Source organism: Rhinichthys klamathensis, unplaced genomic scaffold (genome assembly GCF_029890125.1).
Source record: "Rhinichthys klamathensis goyatoka isolate OS25496 unplaced genomic scaffold, OSU_Roscu_1.1 h1tg000228l_1, whole genome shotgun sequence".
Classification (NCBI taxonomy): Eukaryota; Metazoa; Chordata; class Actinopteri; order Cypriniformes; family Leuciscidae; genus Rhinichthys; species Rhinichthys klamathensis.
This window is the reverse complement of record NW_026606752.1, coordinates 512,238-530,030: the sequence shown is the minus strand read 5'-3', so window position 1 is coordinate 530,030 and position 17,793 is coordinate 512,238. Positions and strand designations below refer to the sequence as shown.

The window sequence follows — 17,793 nt, the reverse complement described above, 5'->3', positions numbered from 1 at the left end:
CAACAGAGGAAATAAAAGCAATCCTGTACATTGTGACACACTCTGACTGAACCCACACCCGTATTTGAGAACAGTGCGTACCTGGTACCAGAATCATTCAACCAAATGCGAGCAAATTCAAATGGTGTAACAGCATGTCCTTTTGTATACAAAATACGCCTAAGTTAACGAAACTAGAAAAGTTTCAAATGTTCTTCATTCCTGGTCACATACACCCAGGTTAACATTGAGATCAATGGGTAGTTTATATATACACTATATAAAAAATATAATATGTATGTGTAACCTAATATTTTATTATTATCATATATATATTATCTTCTTTTCTTATATACTTAAATATTAATATTATTTTACACACGCAAATGAGTCGCAGAATTGGAAAGGCATTGGCAACGCAAGACATTGTATTGACGACATATATTTAAATATGGCGCATTTTTAGATTTACTTCCTTTAGGATTTCTTTTTTTTTCAATATTAACAGATTATGATCTATTAATTTTTACCCTATTTGCAATGACTGATATGGAAGTGGGGCATAGCTAGTCCCAGCATAAGCCGACACACCCACGGACCATCTGATGCGTATTAGCACACAAAAAATGCCAAGCACTTCCTCTCTTTGGCAAGCTCTTCTGATTGGCTCGGTTTGCACAACTTCTGGAAACAAAATCATGTTAACAAGATTTCATCTTTACCCAGTCCTAAATAGTACCAAAATGAGTGGTTGGGCCTTTTATATGTCAGTCAGAACCAGGGTTATAATAGTTAAAGGTACAATATGTAGGATTTTTGCAGTAAAATATCCAAAAACCACTAGGCCAAATATTATATATTTTGTTTAGTTGATTACTTACAATATCCCTAATGTTTCCAACCATTTGTAAATCGTGAAAAAATTGCGATTTTAACCAAGGAAACGGGACGTGTGAGCAGGGGTGAGGAGTCGCCAGTCAATGGCGTCATATCCGCGTTACCCTTGGTTTCCGCTCGTACTGCCATAGTAACCATGGCGACAGACGTGGACAACTGGGTAATGCCTAGCAGGACGCTCACGCTGTTGTTGTTTTGTTCAAACATTATGGACCATGGCAAGCAGACTTTGAGACAAAAAGAGGACTAGAACGAAGATCAACATCTTTCGAGATGCCGAGAGCTCCACGTCCGCGACTAACTTTGACTTGACAGAGACGCGAGTGTCGCATGTACTTTATTAGACAGGTGAGCAAATGTACATAAAACTAATCAATGTTATTTAGTTCAACATGATGAAATGTTAGAATATGATCTGTATGTTATTCTAATGTTGATCTAGCTTACCGCTAGTCTCATACAGCCAACCTAACTAACAACATTCAACACACTCAAATCCCGTTTAGTGTGATAGTGTAACTGTTAGAGCAAGTGAAACAGCGCTGCGTTAACGTTACCTCAAGTTTCATTCGTCTAATAAACTGACCTGTGTGAGTATTATAGTAACACTATGTAGTTTTTCAACCTTCATAATATATTTCCAAGACCCTTGTGATGGTACATCGACTTAAAATAAGTTAAATGACACGTCTGCCATAGCCTGACGTGGTCTTTATCGCTTTTACTGGCACTATGTAACTTCGGGTTTCGGGTAGGAACCCGTGCACAAAAAGAACTACAAAATTCGACCGCTTTACGGCATACGTCACTTCCCCCACCACTTCCTCAAATTGTCTATGGCCATTGCAGACATCCCAAGTCTCCCGGGAGTCTCCCGCATATTGATAGCGTCTCCCTGATGCCCGAAAATTAGTTAAAATCTGCCGGAATCTAGTGCGCGCATGCGAGACAGAACATACTGCGTGCATAACATACATAGCGAGAGCATGGCAGAGAGGGAGAGAGCGAGAGACCTTGCGAGTGTGCCTCACGAAAGCTAGTCAACCCGCCACTCCTGAAATGCCAAAATGCCTGAAAGATGATTTTATCTATAGATCTACCTGTTGAGCCACTCGAGATCGACTAGTTATGCCGCAAATTTGTTTTTAGGAATCTAGACCTTCTATACAATACAATAATTCATTGTATGCATTTTAATTATGAGAATATAATAAAAACACGAATCAACTTTTGCACAATATGCATCCCTTTAATTCTAAAAGGACAGAAACTTTACATCAGGTCAGACATTTCCAAGCGTAAAGGAAACGAAACGAACTATGTGAGCTACTGGACCCTTCTCTTCAAAATTCATTTTCACATTAGTGAGGTGATAGCTGTGTTTGAGTCAACTACTGCTTTGTGATAAAAAATGACATCTTGTTTTGTTATGTAAAATCATACATTTCAAGTTTTGGTTCGGAAATACCTCCAACGCCAACCTAGATCAAATGAACGGCAGGCTCAGAGGACAAGAATGAATTTCCAAGCTGAACAGAAAAAAAAAAAACCTTCCTGGAGCAGCGAGCAGAACGTTGGCGTGAGTAGGGAACGTCAAGTGTCTGACACAAAAACGAGACGGCTGTCATCATTTCAGCAGACGGGAAAAACACTCAATTAGGGAAAAAAAAATCAATTGTAAAGCATTTTGTTTCTACAGTCAATTTTTTTCAGCCCCCTGAAGAATTGCCTTTGGAATCTCATTTCACACTGGTGGCATATGAAAACAAAAACAAAAACTGGGACAGTCTATTCAACGCAAGTCATCAAGTCAAAACGTAAGCAGCAATTCGGTTTATACTGAGGTTCTGTGACGGAGAAAACATAACTGGATAGCATAGGACATGAGACGGATGACGGCACACGTATGAAGGTCCAATAACTGAAGTCTTAGTGCTTGGGTTGACTCTCTTGATCGCTGTGCTCTGTGTATAACAGAATGTAGGCCTTGGCTTTCAGCACAGCCTCCTCATTGACCAGAGTGACCGTGCTGTCGTTGAAGTGGTACCATTGGCCCTCGTGACGCCCGTATGCCGTGTAATGTCCTGAGCCGATGCTGCGGGAGATGATGGAGAGGGGATATCGTATATATATCAGTGATCTGATTATCTGTACAGAGTGTGAATTGATATAACAGGAAATAATAGGAAACAGCCACTGATATAACATCCCCCCCTAGTGGATGACAATGAAACAGAAGTTCAGGCTGGTAAATGAGTTGTATACCACAAGCTTTTACTTACCCAGACCCATGATGCACCACCACTGCAGCAAGATCATACAGGCCTCTCTCAGGCAAGCTGTTTTCAGGCTGAATATAATTACAAAATTGTTATATTTTATATAAAGACAATCATATAATAAGAAGTATATTTATTATATAATATTATTGTAATCATTTTTTAAAATTAAATTACTTTTTTTAAATTTGATAACTAATCAATTAAAGTATAGTAATATGAATATTACTTTATTATTTTACTACTTTATATATGAATAAAAATGAATAATAGTAATTGTATTTATCACTATCTACTTATGTTTATTTAAATATGAAATATAACAAAAAAATATTGGAATTAATGTTTAATAGTAATATATTTTATGTAAATAATTTTAATGTTTTGAATTTATTTTATATATAAAAAATATAAATTATTATTAAATTATATTAAAATGGTATGTTAATATATTTGAAGAGTAATATGACTAAATATATATATATATATACAAAATGATTGTATTTTTTTATATTAGATACTGAATATAATAATATTAAAATAATTTTTAATTACTTCATATATAAAGTAATAGCATAATAAAGTTATACATACACATATATATATATATATTACATTATTACACTTTATACTATTATAATTATAAATAATCTTTAATTTAATTAAATATAATGACATTTATATATTAAAAAATAAGTGCATAAATTGCCCCCCCCCCCCCCCCCAAAAAAAATCAGTTATAAGTAACGTTATTACAGCATTAACAGAATTAAATGGTTTGCTCTCACCTCTAACAAGTAGCTTTTCATGTCAAGGCCGCGCATGGGAAACTCTACATAGGTGTCAATCTTATTCCTCAGAAACGCTGTCCAGTGGAACCTTTTCAGATGCAAACAAAGCACCTGCACAGGCACAAGACATCATATAACCATTACAAACTACATTGAGATTAAAAAAAATGATATTTCTATAGGCTACTTCCATCACCTTGGGCAGTTTCTGGATCCAGAATTTCTTGGTGGACTTTTGTCGCTTTTTGCACTTGTGACACATGTAGAGCTCAGTTTCATCAAGTTCCTCAAGGTCTGTGAAACTATAAAGGCAATCTGTAGCCGGCAGAGAGACGGCACACAACCTCTTAGTGTTACTGGAGAACAAAATTACCTGATTTTAAAAGTTACTAATAACATCTCTTACCTCTCAAAGTGCATGTTGGCCCCGGCTCTTGGTCTTTTGTGGTCTTGATTCTGAACTGGCTGGGAATGTCCAATGAGAGATCTGGAGGAGAGCAAGATTTGGCATAACCATGGCAACAAAAGCTTTTAGAGCTGATGGACCAGATTGATGACTCACCTAGGAATGGATCAAATTTCCGAGACTCCGTGCCACATATCAAGCAGTACACCTCATTCTGTAGGACGCCACCAAACACAGATGTAACGATAGTGGAGGTCCCGTTTCTAGCAGAAAAGCAAAAGCATTATTAAAGGGGTCCTATTATCACTCCAATGGGAGTTTTGCACACAGCACACTGTTTCTGAACTCCCTGAAACGCCTTGATTGTAGTCTTGAGTTTTCGTCAGGGAACGAACACGTCACAATATTCCTTATTTAAATAATTCCCGCCAAAAAAAAGGGGCGAGGCCTGATTGAGTTGCGCTAGTAGTGTGTTGAAACCCATGGTTATTGGTAAGGGCTGTGACATTTCCCAAACACGCTCAAAGAAGTTGACCAATCACAACACACTGATCCAGTCAACCAATCAGAGCACATTGTGCCTTTTGGAAGGAGGGGCTTCATAGAGACCAGAACTAAACAGAGCGTTACTGACAGACTGGGAAGAGAGGTGCTGCGACAATGTCAAATTTGTGAAATATAAAGTTTTCAAGCTTTAAAACCTAATCTATTAGACCCCAAAAACTAAAAGACGACTTTGAACAAGGGAAAAATAGGTCCTGTTTAAATAAACCAACATGAGTACCGTTTCCCAAATGTGTTCAACAGAACCAGGCCCTTGTGAAAGCACATTTAGTCCGTCTATTCGCAGCAGGATTAACCTGCCATTTTGTTCCGCACAATCCAGTGAGCACGACACAACACTGCACTTCCTTTTCAATAACCCTGCAAATCCACTCAGGTCACCCTCACAGCCCAGGCTGGGGGCTTCCTCACTTGTCTGCTGCTATTAATACAAACACAACAGGGTGGCTCTGCCTCTAGCAGCAGGCAAGTGTGGGAACAGCAGTCTCTGTATACGAGAGAGACTTCCCTCTGCGTGCCGTAAAGAGTTATCTTTATCACTGCTGCCCACGTACTCGCTAAACTAGCAGGGGAGATATGGAACGAGGGGCGGCCTGCTGAGATAGACCTACCTCGAATTAGAAATTTGCCCCGAACCATCTGTGTACCGCTTTGACTAGGAAAAAATGTAGTTAACTGAAGACAAGTTGTGCATTTATATATATATATATATTAGGGCCGGGACTTTAACGCGTTAATTAAGATTAATTAATTACAGACTTTAACGCGTTAATTAATTACACAAAAAAATATTTTTAATCGCACTTATTTTTGCACCGCGGAACGTTTCTCACTGGATGAGTTTCGGCGGACCGATTATACTGGCGCACCAACTAGCGTTCATGACGAAGAAGCTGACGAGGTCGCTTTGGTTGGCCGGTGGGTGGGAAATTTTGTTACAAAAAACGAACGGATGGAAGCGTCGATAAGAGCATGGTTGTGTGCAAGCTATGCAACAAGGAATTCGCTATTGCTATTAGTGTAGTGTAGCAATATGCTATTGCTACACTTAATGGCAAAAATCGCACTGGTCTGCTGGACTTGGTTGAACAAAAATAAACAATATTTTGTTGCTTAAGCTTATGTATTCAGTCATTATTCAATGGTATACTAAAAATCCATGTGAAAAAAATTACTTCTCCCTGTTCTCAGGTCAAATATTTATGCGATTAAAATGCGATTAATTTCGATTAATTAATTACAAAGCCTCTAATTAATTAGATTAATTTTTTTAATCGAGTCCCGGCCCTAATATATATATATATATAGTAGTGCTGGGCAAGTTAACGCGTTATTATCGCGTTAACGCATTTATTAATTAATGCCGACAATTTTTTTATCGCGCGTTAACGCAGAGGTTTTTTTATTTTTTATTTTGAAAGTCCGTTGCTCACTGCCTCTGAATACACATAGGCCTACAGTCAAACCATGATCACAGGAGGGGTGGGATGTTGGTCAGCCAGCAAATAACCCACCCAAACAAGCAGTGGATGGGCTTTGGCAGGTTCTCTCAGGTGAACAGAAAGGGAGACAGCGCTCCGCGAGTGAATGACAGGCGCTCTATGGATAGTAACCATGCAACGGCTTCTGTGCGCTACGCAGCTGTAGCCTTTTTAACTTAAATTAAAATTATACATAACTTTACCTGATAGGCCTGCGTTTAGTTTAGCGGGGATGCTCTGCCATGTGAATTCCCTCCTGTTGATGTCCTGATAACTATTTCGATTCTGGAAACTCACAAACAGCGAGCTGAGGATCAGTCTCTCTTCCAATGATTTGTGCTGCGCGTCGTGTACAAAAAAGTTAGACAATTCAACTTCGGCAACGCGCGGGCGCGTGCGTGAGGCGAGCATGACTGCAACAGTTTCACAGGAACGCACCCGCTTGTCGCTGCACCTGTGCTCGACCACTTCACCTCACCTCGCTGATTTATACTTCTGCGTCGGACTTACGCCGGAGCCTCTACGCTATAGCCAACGCGTTGGTTTTCATTTATATATCTGCGTCGTTGTCCGCGTTGACGCGCAATTACACATGCAGAGGGAGAGTGTGAAACCCGGGGAGCGGTTCTAGCAATCACAGCGCTTGCGGTACGCGTAGAATTGACGTTACATTTTTGGAGAGATGCACGTCAGGGTACGCGCGCTACACAGCTACGGCGTGAGTTCGACGCAGAAGTATAAATTGGGCTTTACCTCTGTTTAATGTAATCTTACGTGGGAAACCATGGCATGCCATGACCAAACCTAAGCTTCTATCAGAGAAGTAACGTTGGTCGACTTATATCTGTAGTGATCATGACCCTTTGACTACATAGACTGTTTCTGCTGCTCCCTGATACAAGATACCTGTTCAGAAAAAAAAAAACAAGAAAACTGGACTCGTTTTAACAAGCTAGATAAAAGGTAATGCCCTGGCAGTGGCAAATAGCTTTGTTTAAATATTTGATTTGATTACATTAATGTTTAAGTTGAGATTTACAAGAAATATTTTATTGATACTGTGTAAAGGGAATACTGCTGGTATAAAAGCACCTTATTTGTTTAAAGTTTTTGCAAACCACATGTTATTGCACTTTTGTAGCAGTACATTTAAATCAAAAGTGCGCAATACACTACTAGAATTCATTATTCAATTTTGCGCGTAACAATGCGATTAATAGCGATTAATCGCAAGAAAATCATGCGATTAATCGCGATTAAATTTTTTAATCGTTGCCCAGCACTAATATATAGGGAGAGAGAGAGAGACTTTCCGCTACTATGGCGCTTGCAAAAAACACTGCGTTTGTTTGAGTGGTCCAAAATATCAAGTTCTTGCTTAACCAGTGGCGTAAAGCTGCCTTTGACGTCGAGTAGTACGGGAGCTTTGTGGAGTTCCAACCATATGCATATGCAGAAATTTTGGATCCGAAATGTAATCAACACTATGAGCGCGAGCGGAGAATGACCGGTATTTTTCCACTAAAACATCATTCTTTAAACACTATTTCTATAAAATGGCGGTTATGAATAATTCGGAAATAAATAATTATTTAATAATTTTTTACATTGTTTCAGCCAAGAAAACCTAGTTTTTCTTTCAGACATGTTGCGTGCCATTTTTTGTGTGGATACATGATACACATGTTCATTCAAATCATTAATTCACATAATAAATTTTTAGGGTTCGACAGATAGTGGATTTTCCCGATAACAAAAACTAGGTTGGACCGCACTGTTTCGCCTCTAGAGGCCGCTCTCGCACTGTATAATGACAGCGGACCCTTCTCAGCCACTCAAGCAACAGATGCAACCCGGAAAAACTATCAATATGGATTTATGCCGATCATTCCAGCAATCGGTTATCGGTGCCGATTAATCAACAAAACCAATCGGTCGACTTCTATTCATTTTAACAGTGAATAAGCAGCGGGTAACAGTTGCTTTATGACCAATTTGAAAGTTACGCAAATGTCAGAGATAATAGTGGAAAGGCGGCTTAAGTTTTGGGCAGGACTATCTGTTTGTCCAAACAAAGGCGGACATGGGAGTATAAATTACAAATGTATATGTTCAGAGGGGTATCATACATGCAGCATTTGCTCTCGGAGGCATGTTTGGGTCGGTCCGGGGGCAGGGCGGGACTGGGCGACCCGTTCTTGCTCCCCTGCATCTCTCTGTGAAGATGATCCAGCAGGTAGCGCAGGAACTCGTGAGCATCCTGTTGCTGGTAACCCCTGCAAAAACATCGGATAAAAGTCAAAATTGATCCCATTACTTTCTGTAAGATGTTCTTGGCATTTTTTGAAGATTCATCAGCGCATGTTACTTCAAAGAAAAACAATTTTTGACTTCGTAAACTTTATTTCAAAATAAACCAAGAAAACACTTCGCTTTTCCGATGATTTGGTCTGGCAGCATATTTCACAATCAAGGACACATTTTTTCTCATTTAATATTTCTCATTTAATATTTTAGGTCACTAATATTACTCATTGTTATTACAATTAGTTCATATAATTACGGAAGTCAAATGTAAATATTTTACATTTAAAATGTACTATTTACTACTTATATTAATATTAATATATATTAATATTTACTATGTCATCAAACAGAAAGTAAAAATATTTGGCCTTTTTTTAATTATTGGTACTGCCCATTCTGAGGGGGAAAAAAAGAGTTGGAAGCTGGACTTTTTTTGGCAGTGTGGAAAACCTTGTCTTTATTTGCGAAAACTACTATATTTGTAAAAATTACTATAATAAGATTACAAAATCAAGAAGTTCCTATCTAAAGAATAAATCTGTTTACTTTACAGATTCATTTTTTCATTAAGTTCAAATTATTTATTTTAATTATATAACTTTACATTAGTAAATAATATTGTAAATGAAATCACATATATCGGCCATTGGCCATCCAGCTCTTTGAGAAGCCAACATAACGGTCGACCACTAGCAAGAATGGATTCTGGGTGCTTGAATAATGAAAAATTTAATTGCATTTTAGTGTGACTTGTAGTATGTCTTATAAAAGCTCAGGATGACAAATCCAAGGAAAAAACAATAAAAAAATGCAATAAATTGTGTGATTTTATGATACCTGAAACTTGGCATTATTTTCCAAATGACATAAAAGAGGGCGTCTGGGCTGAAGGCGGTCTGACTCCCTTGCCAAAGTGAACAGAGTGTTTTCCTGAACTCCTCAACCAGAGATCTGCACAACAGAGCAGAAAAACACTGGCATTTTAGGGACATTACAGGGACTGATACGTCAGGCCTGTTCTGGGGTGGCAGAGAGCAGAGAAAAAACTTGGATTAATGCAAAGAATACAATGTATCTCAACAAATAATTGTGTGATTAGGATAACAAAATATATGACCTGCTCTCATCCATGAAAACCATAAACAAACTACACAAAGTAAAAAAAATAAAGACCCAAACTATTAAATACAGGTTGTATTAAGGATAACCATAGATTGCATCAACCACATTGTGTTTTGGCCACCGACATCAAAATTTAACATAAAAAAAAAAACATGCATATTCTTGGGCAAAACCAGTTGATAAACACTGTATTTGTACTTATTTTATGTATAACAAATGAATTTTTAAAAAGTTGAATAAAAAAAAGTTTTTAAATAGATGTAGTGATGTATTTAAAATTTCAGGAATTCATATTTTATATTTTATTAATATTTTTATATAATTTGATATATTTAAAATTTATATTTACTTTTTATAAATCACTTTTTTAAAATGACAAATATTTTTGTCATGGTATATTAATTCTGTAAGTAAAAGAATTGTCCACAGATCAATATGTTAGTGTTACAATCTCTCTCTCTCTCTCTCTCTCTCTCTATAATGAGTTCAAATAAATTCTATAATCACTCATTCAAATAAATGTTACACACTCTGTGTCTGATTCAAAGCGGGCAGAATGCTAGATCTAACTAGCAAAAATTAACTAAAATTAACTAGCAACTGACGAAAATAACCGTCAATTTTACCCTTCCGGTCAAATATTTCGCTGCAAACATCAATAACAGCTTTACGTTGTAAATGCTGGCAAATGACCATGGTATAAGTGGGATAATCCACAGCTAGCTGTGCATTCAATTATTTTAATGCACTACGCTTCACATTTGGTGGTTCTTTGCCTCCACGTCATGCATTAATATCATTTAATGCACAGATTATCCCTTACATATATGATACTGTAAGAGCTTACACACAAATAAAAACTGTTCTGACTACTTTCTTTCTTTAAAATAAAGGACACCATTCGAACCCCCCTCTTTGCCATTCAGTGGAGAGGACCTTACACACTGCTGTCCCCCTGACTCCTGGTGTGGTACATTCTCCTTCCTGCCGTTTTCCCGCTTCGTAAGGCCACCGAGGGCAGCTCCTTGAAATAACAGCTGAACACCTGGATGTTACTGGAGACAGGAAACAAAAACCAGCGTTTAACTAAACAGACCTGTCTCCAACATGACTCAAAATCCTTACGCCCTTTTAGTATATCTTTCAAAAGGCAAACTAAACACTGACAATATGCCAGAATCCTCGGAAACCTTGCCAAAGCTTCCTTTCCCATGGATTATGACCAGCAAAAGTCCACAAAAGAAAAGGTTTCTTTTAGGTAGTTTTAAACCTTATCCAGACCTTAAAACCAATGCAGCTTATCAATAAAAAAAAAAAATTATGACACTATAATAATTAAATAATGATCATTAAAAATAGTAAAATATTATTTGCTCTAAGTAAAATAGCTTTTGCGATAATCTTTTATCATTCTGTAACTTGATAAAATCCATGGGAACAATAAGACAGTGAATAAATGATGACAATGTTCAATGCTTCCCCTCACTAGTTCATAATAACACAGGCCTAACGGTTTATGATATTTGGCATGAGCTACTCGCTGCGGTTTAGCCAGTGTAAGGTTGGCTGCGGTGAGCGGGCAGACGGCCTAATCCGTCACCTGGCTTCCCATCAAGCTCTACTCCAGCCAGCTCACTGGCCACAGAGAGCAGAGAGCCACTCGAGCTCCTCCAGCCGGGACACACACACCCTGCCAGGACACACATCGCCGGCTGCCCTTGGCTCGGGGTCGTGGGGGTCGCTCTTACCTCAGGGACTGGAGAATGGCATTCATGAAGCAGGTGTTGCCCAGATTGCGGAGGCCTGTGGCACAGTGTGCTAGAGTGCCGTCCTGTGTGGGGACATTTCAGAAAAATTATGGAACCAGCACACATTTGAAAAAATGATGCATACATAATTTAAACTAAAAGTGAATGTATACACGCCACTAGTTAAATTTACAAAGCAAAAATCCAATTGCTTCTGAACAGTGACATGACCAGAGATTTCTATGAACTGTACGTTATGTATTTTTATTGATACATTTACTATTTTTAAGTTATATTTAATGTGTCAATGTATATATAGTTGTGGTTTATTATTTGTTTTATTTTATTAAAATATTACATTCACTACACATATATACAAAATAAATATTTTTCGTCCAAACCAGACCTACACATGTAAAATAATTGGCTTGTTTTAAGCTTAGAATGTTAATAATAATTAGTTATTATATATATTATATTAAGTAATACATAATAGAAAATAATAGAAAAATTATGATCAAAAATGATGTTCAAAATGTTTCCAACATTGATAATAACTGAGTGCCAAATCATCATATTAGAATGATTTCTGAAGAATCAAGTGACACTGAATTCAGCAAAATTCAGCTTTGCTTCACAGAAATAAATGTTATTTTAAAGTATATTTAAATAGAAAACCATTATTTTAAATTGCAATAATATTTCACTAATATAATATATATATATATATACACATTTAATTTTAAATTATTCTTTTTGAAGCATTTTACATTTTTTAAGCTCCATATTATTAGCAAAATAAGCAAAATATTCAACTTCAAACATTAATAGGCTACAACATGACAAGATATTGGTGTGGGGAGTCATAACAATAACAAAACCAGGGTCACATAAAGGACTTCATGGGAAATCATTCTGTGAGGAGAATTTTTACCTTCCAGAAATGAACCGTTCATTATTTGGTGAGATATGTAGATGGTCGCATCATGTTTTTCTGAACCATTTCTCAACACACTGAGCCCTTTTGCACACATATCTAGAATCAAACTCAACTTACGCTGTCTTTCTTCAGCTTGCTGTCATGAGAAGAACTGTCTGACAGCTTTCTCTTCCTCTGTCTGTCGGTATTAGACACAGAGCTGAACAAAGAGAATAAATCGTTTCAAAAACAATGTATTCATGTGATGATGATTGTTGAATGGATGCACTTCGACAAACATCAGTCTTACTTTTCCAAACTCTGAAGATGTTCTCTGACCCTCTGCACATTTCCTAGTTTTGTGTCGTTCACCACAAATTCGTCACATCTGTAACTACAGAAGAAGAAGAAAAAAAAAACAATGTGAAAGATTAACACAAACACTGCTCACTGAATAATATTGTATGTACTGTCCCTTTAAGGACACTCGTATCTTATTAATGTATTTGTGTAAAGAAACCAACCAGTATGTGCTAAAACTGTTGCAGTCCATACACACAGAGTGCTGCTGACTCTTCTCGCTCAACTTCTCTCGCTCTGGCTTCCTTTGACCGCCACCTGGAGCCTGAATGTCCTCAAAATGCTTTTTGGCATGGCCGTTAACATACCTGCCACAGCAAACAGATGCAAAGGATATTAATATGTGTGAAATTTAATATATTATTAATCATTCAAATTGGATTGATTTTAATTCAATTTACTTACTAAAATAATTGGAATTTTTATATTTTAATACAGCTTAAATATAATTCTTCACAATAGTAAATCAAGGAGCTCTGGATTTACGCTTGAATGTAATATTAAGTGTAAATCATAAAGAAAACCGCACACACTGAAACCACAAAGACTAAAAACATCAGTTTAAGCACTCACCTTCCGCAATGCACGTTCAAGCACGTCAGGCAAACCCACGGGCTTTTGTTTGACCGGCAAACTACAAAAAAAAAATGAAATAAAATAAAAAATCTAGATCAATATATAGATATATATACAACATACATGATATAACATGGCATTTTACAAATTTATAAAACCAGACAATCATTTCTTATTTTGAATACCTTTAAAAATATATAAAATAAATAAAATATCAAAATAAAATCCTCTTGGGGTTATACATATATTTTTCTCTATAAATTTGTATAATATTAATAATATTATTTGTGTAATGTATTATTTTTCTTTTATATTTTTATATCTTTTTTTATTTATTAATTCATTCTCCCAATTTGTATCTATTTATTTATTATTATTTAAATTATTATACATTTTCCCACAAGGCATATTTTTAAGCTCTATACTAAACATACATTCTTCTTTATGTTTTCTATATTTGTAAATATTTTCTGTATTTGCTTAATTTGTATAATATTTAGACATACACATTCTTCTCTTGGGCTTAATATTACAAATATATATATATATATATATATATATATATATATATATATATATATATATATATATATATATATATATATATACACAAACAAATACTCTGTATTTGTATAATATTTGTATTTTTGTTTTACTATTTGTATACTTTTTTTATATTTTTTATAATGTTTCCATAACTGTTTTTTTTTTTTTTTTTCAAAACATAATTTTACAAATATAACTAGGCATTAATTAAGTATACATCCAGACCCACATAGCAAAAAGATGAATCCTAGTGTATAATAATAAGCAGTTTTGCGCTGAGCTGAGGTGGCATGCTAACCTCATGTGAAAGTAATCTCTAGCTGTGGCCTGCTGGGAGAGAGAGCTTTGTTCTAATTGCCTTGATCACCTTCCCTTCTGAGTGCACAACAAGCATCTGAATTAGCCGTTGCTAAGGAACGGTCGATTCTGGTGAATGCTGGTCTGTGCACGACCCAACAAATGTGGAAAAAGTCAATAGACCCCGTGCGTCTCCTCGTACCTGCTGTGCAAGGTTAAGAAAGCAGCAATGCTGTGCTGTTGTAACATGCTTTATATAATGTGCTTCATACAAAAGAAACCATTCTAAAAAAGTCGGTTTTATTAGGAACAAAACCACCTAAGCAGGTACAATTTGTATGATTTCTTCAATGAATCTGACACAAAGTAGTGTACAATTGAAGCTATCTTGAATTATATGGTATTTAAGGTAGTTCATAGCTCTGTTTTACTAATTTGATTATTTTAAGTGAATATTAAAGTATTTTTAGTAACTAGAGAGATTCACTGAAAAGACATGTTTCATAAGTGTGAAATGTGTTAAACATGAGATATGGGGCATTTCTCATGTCCCGTGGGTGTGCTGAAGGGTCACTGGCGTCACGCCCTAGATGTTCATGTGTTTTCAGTGTAATCTAACATGACAATTCATCTCGACCAAAAATAAACATTATCATACACTGCAAAAAAAGATTTTTCACAGATATTAAGAAAATACTAGGCTATTTCAGTTTCTACTTTGAAATTTCACATTCAATTCAATTAGGGATGCATGATATATTGGTTTTAAATATTTACTTCATTCGAAATATGTCAATACACAATATAGTATATAGATAGGCTAATACAGTAGTCAACATTTGAAGTGGATCATTCATCAAAGTTGTCCTAAGACAAGAACGGGTATAGTTCAAAATTCATGTATAACTTTGATGAAAGGTTTTGATCCACTTCAAATGTTGACTGCTACTCTGTGTGTATATATATAGGCTACACATGAATGTATATAAATATTAAAGTATAGGCTATATTATGTGCATGATGTACAAAGCATTTACTAGTTGTTAATATTCACTACAAAACATCTTAAAGTGTTTCTGCATTGATATTTATTTATCAGATTTATCCATGTCAAAAATCTCAAAATAGTTAGCCAACTTAAAGTTTGGGGTCAAAAAGAAAGAAATGTACACTTTTGTTCACCAAGGACACATTAAACTGATCAAAAGTGATAGTAAAGACATTTATAATGTTACTATCGTTTTCTATTGATAAGATGTGTTTCTTGAGCATTAAATCAGCATATTAGAATGATTTCTGAAGGATCGTGTGACTGATGACTGAGGAAATAGCTGCTAAAAACTAAGCTTTTCCATTACAGGAATAAATTATATATATATATAAAAAGGGTAATATTTTACTATATTTTTGATCAAATAAATGCAGAAGCAGAAAAGACTTCTTTCAGAAATATTTATATTGTCCATGATATAAAAAAAAACAATTATCAGCCAAAATTGTATGTATGCACCCCCAGAAATAATCCCTCTAATATACCCATTTTTACATTTTGTTTTTATTTGGTCCATTTAAAATCTATATGATTCTGGTGAAAATCAGTGGACACTAGATCCCACACTTCTTTTCTTTACACAAGTTCGTTGCCATAAGATTTAATGGTTTACTGTAAAGGTCTCTCCAACCTATGGCTTCCTCTAATGTCCTCGGGAACATTTTCCAGCAAACTGGCCCTTACTAAAACTGGCCCTTACTAAACCTCACTAAGCCAATTTACCATTTCCAATAACTTGCTTTCAAATGCCACTTTTAATACTTTCCTACATACAGCAACTGACCAAGCCCAAAACAGAGGTGAGAAGATAGAAAAGTTTAAAATTTAGATCCTCTTAGATTTCATTGTTTTGACCGTTTTACACATTTAAGCACTCATTTAAGGCCATGAATGCATTAGCAGACATTCTCTGGCATTACACTAATGTTGTAAAAACGTTTGCAGACGTTATTTCCGGTTTATTTTGATATCAAGGTCTGCATCTAGACTGCTCAATTGTTCTTGACAATAATACATAAAGAACAATATTAATAATTGACTGTACATCAGCAGGTCTGTATATTAAATAAACAGCTCGACATGAAGCAAATAAATTGTAATCCAATCAAAGATTAAAAAGCCAAAGCTGTCTCACTCAACCTTCTGAAGCAAAGGACAACACAACATTTTCTGTACAAAAAGGAGAGTAAATGTGACAACCGTTTAATATTATTTAAAAACAAAACATTGATCCTAAAATATGTTCAGAGAACAATAAGCTTTGCGCTTAGCAAGTTTTAGCGGGTTTGAGTGCTGTGTGAGGCTAAACTAACGTTAACTTACTTAGTTTGGGGTTTAAAATGAGTACAATTACGAAATATGATCATTTCACATCATATTATTATAGTGTACGTTTATGGTTTTCTTCGAATTTCAGTTATAACGTTATTTGTTTTAAAAAAACCATAAAAGTCTCCTAGCGCGAGCTGCTGTGAGCAATAAAGCACTAACGTTAGCCGCCTCGGCTAGCTCGAGCTATTTCACAGGAAACGGACTTAATGTTAATTGTTAGTGATTATTAATGAATATTCATTTGTATCCGCATTTAACTCACCAGAACAGCACCATGAGGAAGGGGAACCGTTGGGGAAGCGGCTCGGATCCACCGTCATACAGACACTGGAGTTGAGGTGAGGGCACTCCATGAGCCTGTGTGTGCTAGCTAAAGCACTAGCTAACCCAGTCTGTACTCTGCTGCACGATTGCTGTGTGTAAACACTAAACGTGTATATTTAAAAGCCACAAAATGTGTTTCGGAGAAGCAGTATGTAGATTCCTAAACGTATAGATGTGTTAGCAGTGATGTTGCTCTGCTAAGTGAAGACAGTGTTGTTATGGTAAGAGGGCAGACATGTATGCATATACTCGGGCTGTCTCAAAACCCACCGAGCTCCCTACCCAGACAGCAGAAATACAGTCTAAATAGGGAGCGTACTTGACAATCTTCAAACTTTACTTTTACTTTGATGGGATGTATACACAAGCGTGTGTTAATCGAGAAAAGTCCTGATTTAATTCAGATCCAGGGTCATAGGTAGAGCAGTGATAATGAGAGAGAATTAAGAGATTTGTCATAGTGGATGATAAGTGAGAAAGTGTAACTAATTTACAAATCAATATTTTACTGCAGGTGTTTTCAAACTTTTTGATACCATGGATAATATCATTATCCCGGTTTGCGTCCCCTCCTTAAAATAAAAAGGTAAGCTTTAATGTATAAAAACCTGTGTATAGGCTACAGTGAATTAGACCTTAGTGTAAAATAGTATCTGACAAATATTTCATAAGTCTATGAGGTATGGCTTTTCTACCAACCATGATAATAATATACTTATAATAATAGCTGTAATATAATAATATATATAATCATTATAATTATAGGCCAATATAATCCTGAAGAAGAAAAAAATAAAACATTTTTTTTATCTTT

At 35.9% G+C, this 17,793-nt stretch overlaps 2 protein-coding genes across 2 annotated transcripts in view; one reads left to right on the top strand and one right to left on the bottom strand.

The window, feature by feature from the left end:
- The window catches only part of ca12 (carbonic anhydrase XII), a 92,324-nt gene that overhangs the window by 34,237 nt on the left and 40,294 nt on the right, over positions 1–17,793 (top strand). The window lies entirely within an intron of this gene.
- On the bottom strand, positions 2,105–17,254 carry usp3 (ubiquitin specific peptidase 3). The gene is made up of 15 exons (XM_056264911.1): positions 16,918–17,254; positions 13,427–13,487; positions 13,018–13,161; positions 12,804–12,887; positions 12,632–12,713; positions 11,575–11,657; positions 10,768–10,881; positions 9,542–9,655; positions 8,527–8,673; positions 4,509–4,615; positions 4,353–4,433; positions 4,143–4,261; positions 3,944–4,057; positions 3,159–3,226; positions 2,105–2,971 (listed from the first exon to the last, which is right to left on the bottom strand). The coding sequence occupies exons 1-15, from the start codon at positions 17,006–17,008 to the stop codon at positions 2,806–2,808; spliced, it is 1,575 nt and encodes a 524-aa protein (XP_056120886.1). The 5' UTR covers positions 17,009–17,254; the 3' UTR covers positions 2,105–2,805.

Excerpts from the sequence above, each read along its gene's own strand:
- usp3 (XM_056264911.1), bottom strand. The coding sequence starts at position 17,008 with ATGGAGTGCCCTCACCTCAACTCCAGTGTCTGTATGACGGTGGATCCG. Across the intron at positions 13,162-13,426 it reads TTGAACGTGCATTGCGGAAG|GTATGTTAACGGCCATGCCA; the intron begins GTGAGTGCTTAA and ends TTGCTGTGGCAG. Across the intron at positions 10,882-11,574 it reads GCCATTCTCCAGTCCCTGAG|TAACATCCAGGTGTTCAGCT; the intron begins GTAAGAGCGACC and ends TCCTGTCTCCAG.